The sequence below is a fragment of the Setaria italica genome, chromosome IV, assembly GCF_000263155.2.
Source record: "Setaria italica strain Yugu1 chromosome IV, Setaria_italica_v2.0, whole genome shotgun sequence".
Lineage (NCBI taxonomy): Eukaryota > Viridiplantae > Streptophyta > Magnoliopsida > Poales > Poaceae > Setaria > Setaria italica.
In genome coordinates, this window is record NC_028453.1 from 29872818 (window position 1) to 29882186 (window position 9369).

Sequence of the window (9369 nt, forward strand, 5' to 3'; positions counted from 1 at the left end):
TAGTTCAGTGGCTTCGCTGCTACTCACTAGTAGTCCAAGCTGCAGGCGGAAGCGATGATACAAAGATCATCCACTTTCCTGTATGCATGGAACCCGCACCACAATGTTGTGGTACAGTAACCATTTGCTAATGATGGATTAATTAGGCTTAATAGATTCATCTCGTGAATTAGACTCCATCTGTGCAATTGGTTTTGTAATTAGCTCATATTTAGTCCTTCTAATTAGCATCCGAACATCCGATATGACATTGCTAAAGTTTAGCACGTAGCATCCAAACACCCCCTTAGGCTTAATAGATTCGCCTCGCGAATTAGCCTCCATCTGTGCAATGGATTTTGTAACTAATCTATATTTAATACTCCTAATTAATATCTAAATATTCAATATGATTGGGACTAAAAATAAGTAAAGGAACCAAATACCCCCTAATCTCAGGCCGCCAAGAGATCTAGAGAGCTCCATTGTTAGATATGAGTAACTAATTTCCTAAGCTGGAAAGGGTTGTCACCAGTGTTTCTTGAATCCTTTTTTCTCAGGAAGTTGGAACCTTCTAAATCTGATTCTCCATGAAATCAATCCTAACATAAAAGCAAATGTAACTCAGTTTTCCAATTACTATTATTCACAGTTTCTATTGATCCTTGTACAGCATGCAGAATCCGCCAACGGAGCTGACTGTTCCGAAGTACTCCCCCAGGCCCATAGAATTTGCATTCTTTCAGACCTGTTCCGAAATACTACTCTTTTGTCCCATAGAATAGCATTCTTCTTGGAAATGAGCAACTAAACAAAACAGTTAGCGACCAAGTCGATTTTTTTTGGTGAAATTAATGTGCCATCGCCAGATTGTTTACCTTATGATTGTCATTTAGAAGGCTTGATACTTTTGTGCTTGACCTCTACAGGCCATATACAAAAACCAATGGATCAGAGAGCAAAGGCTTACAATCGTAAACAAGATAAACAGAAAATCACTCAATGTAGGAAAACCAAGTGGTATCCACGTATATAACAGTATTTGGAAGACAGATTGCAATCTCAACCAAATAAAGTGCAAACTGGACCTGTGACCAAGCACATGACGGCACAGAAGCAGATACCCTCTTTCACTGTGGGCTGCGGACACTTGCTCATCAGAACATCATATACTCATAAGTGACTTCATCGTCAAACACACCGCACAAACACACATAACTCATCAGAATCATCGCAAGAACTAGGACGGCACCATCAACACATAAAATCAGTAAAATCTTATATTATAAGGGGGAGGAAAGGTACAAAGGGGGCTGCTTCTTAAGGAGCACAGCATCACAACTAGTTCTATTCTAGGCCTAAAGCACGGGAGGGGCAAGGTATCTCCGAGAATCAAACAAGTCAACTCAGAGAAGACCGCTACAGCTCAGTTCATACACAAGAGCCAGCTGCTCAAAAAGTAAAAACTGAAGGTCCATGCAGATCCAGGGTACCAGCAAGCATCTTGTGCCCTTCCACCAAGGAGATGGTTTGCTTGTTTTTTGTTTTTTGTTTTTGTTTTTTTTGCCATGTCGTTGCTCGACATGAGCATCCACGCCTCCGCTTCAAACCCCCATGGCTTGCAGATCTGTGTCCAGAAGGAAACTTGTGAGTTGAGCAACTTACCATTCCCTCCAGTGGGGGTAGAACTTGTCCATCTCTACACCATTTTTTTCCAAACTCATGCAGTTGATGCCACACTAGCCCTGCCATAAAGTAACAAACAAATACCAAACAGCCGAGTATAAAGAAAACAGAGCAATGTAGATACTGAATACACATGAGTTGAGTTCAAGACCATGCCTCATTGATGACTTCCACGATGCATCCAGAGTTCATACCTGCATCATCTTAAAAACCGACTTCAATCCTATGGTTTGGCTTTATGCATAAGAAATAAACAAGAATGTTCAGATCATATCTAGGCAACAAAAAAAAGGAAGCAGGTGCACAAGCATCATCACCTCTAACTCTTCAGGAAGGCCACCTTGTGCGACTCCATTCCCACCAAAATGCACATTTTCAGCAAGAACATCTTTTTCCATACTCTCCAGTAACTCAGCACTATTGGTGCTTCCCAACCTTTCACTTCCAACTAGCTCTGACACAACTTTCTCAGCTACCCGCTTTAAAGTTGTGCATACTGCTACAGTTGGAGTGGCGCAGCTCTCAACAAGAGGAATACCATGCTTACTAGTTGCATCACCAGAACACACTGCCCCCATTGACGCACACCTGGGGCCAGACGCAACAGGTTCTGGGCTTCTCTCAGATGCCTGTGGTGATGCCTGGCTACCACCACTCGCATCGCTTGAAGCCCTTCTAATTTGGTTGTTACATGTTGTCTCAAAACCAGCATTCCCAGATTCTGGAAAAGTTTTAGGATGAACTGGGCTGACTGATGACCTCTTGGCAGACCTGACAGGTTCAGCATCATCAGTTCCAGCAGAATCATGCTTTCTCTTCAGCTGACTGTCCGGAGATCTCGTCGCTGTGCCATCTTCAGAATCATTTTTATTAGACTGCTGCTGATGGTTGACATGTCTCGAAGGGCGAGGTCTCTTATAACCCTCTGGAAATACATAAGCTGGGATCTGCTTCCTCCGAACATGAGAAACAGCTAACTCCATCCCAGGCTTCCAGAACATATAAGAGTTAATTTCATGCCTAAACTCCTCTACCGTTCCACGAATATCAAACTGTTGACCTTCCTGTATTTTCACACCTTCTTTCCTTGATAAGCCCATGAAGAAAGCACAATGGGCAGACTGTCTAGAAGGGTCTGCATACTCATGTGGGTAAGGATGACACTGCAGCATTCCATATGTATCACGTTCAATCTGTTCACAACCGACAACATATTATCTTAAGTCAGGATATGATTAAGAGCGTCAACATTGATATTAGACAAAATCATGAAGGAAACAACAAAAGATAGATTGATAGTAACACAGGTACGGCCTTAATGAAAATTATCTTGCTAGAGGTGCTGGCTGAATCCAGCAATCAAAACAGCAACAGACTCCAACAATCAAACTATGTGACCTTGACACCCCAAACCAATATCTTCCCCACAACTTCCGATCCCATAATACAAGTGGCTCAAAAGCTAGCAAGTTGATTTAGCTTGAATTATTACTCCCTCTGTTTTTATTTACATGTCATATTTGCTTTGTCCTAAGTCAAACTTTTTCAACTTTGATGAAGTTTATAGAAAAATATAACACCATCTACAATACCAAACATATGTGCTATCAAAATATATTATACGGTGGATTCAATGAAACAAATTAGGTATTGTAGATTTATTTAGATTTTTCAATAAACTTAGTCAAAGTTGGATAACTTTGACATATGACACAGCTAAAGTGACATGTAAATAAAAACGGAGGGAGTAAAAAGACTGAGCACATTACCTTTAGAGTTAGTTGCCGCAGTCGAGATTCCACCCATCCCTTCCAAAGTCTAAGGTCTTCATCATCTTCAGCAATGATGTCAACCTGTAGATAATTCTTGTATGCTTCGAAAAATTGAAAAGGCTCAAAAAGAGCTGACCAGCTTGCCTTATTCATTTCAATTTCCTGTTAGAGCGCATAAAAAAATGGTTAGGGTAAATATTTATGAAAATAGTAACTTCACTGGTGACAGAAGATTACCTGGCAAATTTTATTACCAAACTGAAATTGCTCCATCATAACCCTCAGCGTGCTTGTCGAAACATTATAGCTAGAGTTCATGCACGGGTATGCAGGGGTTATAATGGGCATATGATGACATTTATCTCGAGGATTTTTGCGTGGATCCCAAACGGGGAAACCAAGTTCATCCTCCTCAATGGAACAAAGCATAACTGGATTTGGCCACCGCCACTGGGTAAAAACCCTAAAGAATCGCGAGACCAACATACTTGGCACAGCATTAGGATAGAGCTGGCAGACACGTGCAACCAGCAAAGCCCAGTTGACACCACCAAGAAAACCAGTAACCTGGCAGAACAAATGAATGGACATCATATGAAGTTGAAGAGAAAGTTACCCACAGATACTGTATGATGGAGACTTACATTTGAGTAAACACCTCTTCTTTTTGCCCAGTATTTTAAACATCTTAATGCCGTGCAGAAATTCTGCAAGATGCATTGAATCAGAACATTCTGAAATTGTAGCCAAAACAAAGAAACACTTGAGAAGACAAAACGAGCATAGCTGATTCCTTGAGTCAACCTCAATATTTGGAACAAGTCTAAGAATTTGGTCCGCTACTCTGCACCCATTAAGGCTACGGACAGTTGCTTCATCAATATCATAAAGTACTGATCCTTGAGAGATATCCAAGTCCTGCAGTAGCATGTTAGCCAAATATGCATCTCTTGGAATAAAATGGCATAGCATGAGACAGAAGGACAAAACAGCAATCCTTTGTTCATAATTTAAGGCCACGAAGCAAAATAAGCTAACAATTTGGTGGAATAAAGAGCAGAGGAAGTTCTGCAGTGCTGCCTGTAAACTAATCATTTCTAATCTTTTTAGTCTTCATTGGGGAAGAAGTGATATATATTAGCATTCCAAAAACAAAGTTCAGAAATATCTAAATAAAAAAATCAAGAAACAAAGCAAAGAAGACTGGTTTCTGGGCAACAAACACAACAAAAAACACATATCCAACAGCAGGCAGGACACCTCTAGATTCCAAAATACTGTTGTGTTAAAATCATAGCAGTGTTCTATGCTGTTACTAGATGAATAGCTTGAATGAAAATACCTTTATGGTACCTCATGAAATAAGGCAAATCCAAGTTGAACAGATAAATAATTGATCAAATGTGGAAAACATGTCGTAAGAAACTTACAGCTGGTACTACTAAGAGGGAGACACTAGCATAAAGAAGGTCAATTGATATTCCATGGAACTTAAATTTCATAACAGGGACATGTGCATCCGGTACAGGTTGCAGCTCGGTCACATCCTCTGTTTGTGCTAATATCTCATGCAGTATGATGAAAAAATCTTCCTGCAGACAAATCCTACGTTAGACATCACTAAGGTTATGAAGCTGTGTCTAATACATAAATAAAACATAACAATATGCAACAGAAAGAAAACATCACCTCACGATTCACATATGAAGGTCCTACACAAAGAGTATCAATATCGGCCCCAGGTCCATGAACCTACAAAGAAACACAAAATCGTGCCAAAAAATTACTATACGAAAAAAAATCAAGTACAAAGAATTTTAACAAAGTTAAACGAGACAAAAAGATGCTCTGCTCCGCATCTATAGAAAATTATTTTGTACATAGACAGCATTGTTATCCATCACGAAGATCCAAATATCAATATAGAAAAACGTACCCAATTTTAATCAGAGCTAAGCATGTCACCAGTAAATAGGACTTACCAGTTCGTTGATCCTGTGTTTCTTGTTCAGTTTTGGTTAGTTGTGTCTATTTCTTTACACATACCCAAAAATAACATTTGTGTGATTCTTCATGACTGTTAGCAGCAAGTTAACATCAGAACTTCTTTAAATCACCTACTGGCTGGTATGGTATCTACAAGCCACTACAAGCAACCAGCAGTTAATAGTCTGTTACATCTTGTTATGCTATCCCTCCCAGTGGCATGCCTGCCTCCAAAAGGCCCATCTTAGACCTAGAAGCCACTTGACAGCAACATTACAGAATGAAACATGGCCATTAAGGTGGCAAAAGCCAGCCTAGCAGCCACCAGGTGAGAATGAACTTAGACGAACTCAGACTATATTTCCATACAGCACGCATACTTCAAGACCCTTGTTGCTAACCACTACAATCTCCAAACCCACCAAAGCAAAGTGCATCTTGTGTCTATTGACCACCAACTTGCGTATTGCAAAAGTTGGCTGTAAAACTCAACTATACATAGTAAATAAAATATAAATATTCATTTATTTCTACACTCATTTACTACTGATATCGTACTCAGCCCTTGCTTTCAATCTTTGTTAAATGGAACCCTATAGTTTTAACAGCAGATGCTTGGTAGAGATGGCACAAGGGGCAATAGATTTTGGGCAGCCCAAATAAGATAATTTCCAGACGAGGGACTGTTCTCATGATGTACATTGGCTGCAAATTGCAGATTGCAACATTGCCATAGACTATGATTTATTTGAAATTCGTGTTAGTTTAACAAGGTCTAGAAAGATGAACATGTAATATCACAAGGTAGCGATTGGAGACTTCTAGACCCATGCAACAGTGTGTTTAAAAAAGCTCATCTGTGTGACTTCATTCTAAAAGTCATCGTGGTCAGCAAATCTACTTAAAAAAAAGACAAATTGTGGTTTTTAACTCATTATAAATTGTGTTCTTATAATGTGTTTTGATAACTCTCACTGGCTAGTGCATTTAATAAACATACTGTCCTGTTTATCTGAATCTTCAGTTCCCTTTGTTTAGACTCTTTCCACATCAGTTACTACTTGCAACTAGTTCTCAAGTGCAATAACATTACAATGCCCTGTTTCAATTGGGCTTAGGCAACAGCTTAAAGGAGTATCAAAACTATAATCATCATTGTAAAGATAACCTAAATTGTAACCGTCAAGATTACACTATTATTGAATTATGATAGGAGGCAGTAGAAATTACCCCTAGACGGTATGAGCCAAAGGTGAAAAGAACAGCATTTGCCTCTTCAACCATTTGATCAGTATATCCTCTCTGACTAGTCAATTGCTTCACCCAGTCTTTAACAATCTGCAAATGCCGAAAGAGTGTGCTTACTGCTTAGAAATGAATAAGCTAGCAAAGATAATGCCACATAGAAGCAAGTGAAAAACATGGATTTATTTAGATTTTGCACAAAGAACACAGCATTCATGGATTCCTATAAAAACTGTGTTCCCTTTTTACTGATACTTAGGTCACAAGCAACCAATGAGGCAACAGAAAAAAAATACCTGGTCAAGCTTCCCCAGCACCTCCTCCCGCTTAGCAGACTCCTCGGGGCTCTCATATAGGCCCGCCTCAACCAAGAACTGCAATCAGAATTGACGGCAGAAATAATGTAATCTCAATAAGGAACGGGAGAATGTGAAGCCCACAGATAAAGAATCCAGACCGTACTGCTGACATGAAACTGAAGCAATTACGAACCTTCTCTAACTCCGCCGTCCTCTGGAGATCCGCCTCCACCGGCCCAAGCAGCGATAACGGCTTCGTTATTCCGTACTGCTTCGGGGCATCGGAGCCGCCCGCCATGGAACCAACCGCACGAGAACACAAAACCCTCCTCAGGCCCCTTCACGCCGCAAAAAGTAACTGGCGACGATCGGCCGCCTGGGAAACCCGAAAAATCCCGGCAACTCACGGCCGCGCCGCCACCAAAATAACGAGCTTTCCGCGGAGATCCAGCGCGGCACGGTCTCTTCCCGGGGGAGGGGGCTCAATCCGGAGCGCCCCGACCCCCTTATATCTTGCGCGACGCGAGCGCGGCGACTCCGAGTAGGATTGCGCGGAGGTAACCGCCTGGCGCACGGATCCCCGAAACCTCCCCCCTCGCCGCCCGAATCTGAAACCCCCGCGGGAGCTCCGCGGATGGCGCGCCCCCGGATCAGATCGGAGCGGCGCGGCCGGGGAGGGACCATCCAATCCAGATCGGGGCGGATCCGGCGATCCGCCACCCCGCGGCGGGTGGGAGGGAGGGGGAGGGAGGTGGCGCGGCGGGGGCGGACCGCCGGGGCGGCGGAACCCTAGGTGCGGGCGGCGGTGGGCGGGGAGATGGAGGAGAGAGGGGCGGCGAATAGGTAGGGGGAGGAGAGAGAAAGGGAGGGGGGAGTGCGTGCGTTCTGCGGGCTACCTATCCGTCGGTCTATTTCCTTCCCGGGGGCGGTAGGGGGAGCGAGATCTTTTCCCGGGGGCGGTGAGGGGAGCGAGATCTTTTCCCGGAGGGGGTTAACCGGATATTTCGACGGGGAATTAGCGGGGGTCGTTGCGCAGCTGATTTGATTAAGATAACTAAACGCTTCGATTTAACGCGGGGAAGGGTGGTGGTGGTGTTGTGCTGCGTACCTGTTGGCGCCGCGGGGCGGGGCGGGCCACGCGGACGCGGTGTGGAGGTGGAAGGGACGCGGCAGCGGCGTGGCCGGCGAGACGAGCGAGGCGCCGAGGCATACCTTTCCTGCTGGAGCGGCATCTTCTAGAAGACCGATAGACGAACTAGTGTACTCTAGAGACTCTACTGTACACTCCAGCACTCCTTCCGTTCCAAATTGTAGATCATTCGAATTTTATTGGAGAGTCAAACTACTTTACGTTTGATCAAAATTACAGAGAGAATTATAAAGATTTATGGTGCCGAATAGATGTATTATGAAAATATATTTAATGAAGAATCTAATAGTACTTATTTGATATCATAAATGTTAGCAATTTATTGTATAAATTTGGTCAAACTTGAGATGTTTTGACTTTCCAAGAAAGTTGGAATGACTTACAATTTGGAACGGAGGGAGTACCACGGTCCACGGATGGGCTTTCAAACACCGTATATAAATGACCGCACATAAATATAAAGACTTCTCAATTTTGTCCATAAATGTAAATACTTAAATAGTTTTAGTTCTACTAGCAAGAGGCCCGTGCGTTGCTACGGCGAAACGATATTGCTTAGCGCGCGATATTTTTATCATGTGTGTAGCGCACCACATTTTTTATCATGTTGTGTAACTTTTTTATCGTGTTGCCACTGAATCTGAACATCTGATTGGAACAAAAGAATGTTTGTACATCTGAATCCAGTGTAGAATGTGTTGCAGCAGCTGGCCAGCACGCCACTTCTGAATCCTGAAGAGGCTCCTGAGAATGTCTTGTGCATTTTAATTCAAACTAATGCAGAATATTCGGAAATGAGTGTATACTGTAAATATTCATACTACTCTTCTACGGACACTACCAAACTCTGCTAAATATCATTCTGTATCTGACACTTGGGAGTATTTCTAGAGCTATAGCATGACTTTAGAACATGTGTTTTCAGAAAGCTAGTGACATGTCTTCCATGAGTAGTGTGCTCAGAAGGCCAACAGAAAATGAAAATTGAGAGAATTTGCATATTCTACTGCATTCAGTACATCGACGAACCCGCTTTACATGCCTCAGATTCTCCAAAGGACATATCGTGCTCAACTGCCTGTGACCAGTAAAAAAATTACTTGGAATGTTTATCACACTAATTGGTCAAGCTAAAGCTAAACACAACCAGGAACGCGTTGCAACTCGGAGAGAGAAAGATGTAGCATGGTGTTGATTTTCTTATTGAAGAGAGAACTAAACAGAAACATTGGGGGTTTGAATTTCATATCAG

The 9369-nt window shown here is 42.4% G+C and overlaps 1 protein-coding gene across 5 annotated transcripts; it reads right to left on the minus strand.

The window, feature by feature from the left end:
* Nucleotides 1–1233: 1233 nt before the first annotated feature.
* Nucleotides 1234–7822, minus strand: LOC101768533 (nuclear poly(A) polymerase 4). 5 transcript variants are annotated; one of them, XM_022825725.1, is made up of 12 exons: nt 7161–7822; nt 6965–7042; nt 6654–6761; nt 5127–5189; nt 4868–5029; nt 4242–4355; nt 4082–4144; nt 3675–4004; nt 3435–3599; nt 1983–2858; nt 1822–1899; nt 1234–1724 (listed from the first exon to the last, which is right to left on the minus strand). In XM_022825725.1, the coding sequence occupies exons 1-11, from the start codon at nt 7263–7265 to the stop codon at nt 1870–1872; spliced, it is 2094 nt and encodes a 697-aa protein (XP_022681460.1). In that variant the 5' UTR covers nt 7266–7822; the 3' UTR covers nt 1234–1724; nt 1822–1869. The 5 variants fall into 5 exon arrangements, with proteins under 5 accessions (XP_022681460.1, XP_012700978.1, XP_012700980.1 ...); XM_012845524.3 differs by having other exon boundaries at nt 1822–1868; nt 7161–7821; XM_012845526.2 differs by having other exon boundaries at nt 1822–1859; nt 7161–7810.
* Between the last annotated feature and the right edge of the window lie 1547 nt (nt 7823–9369).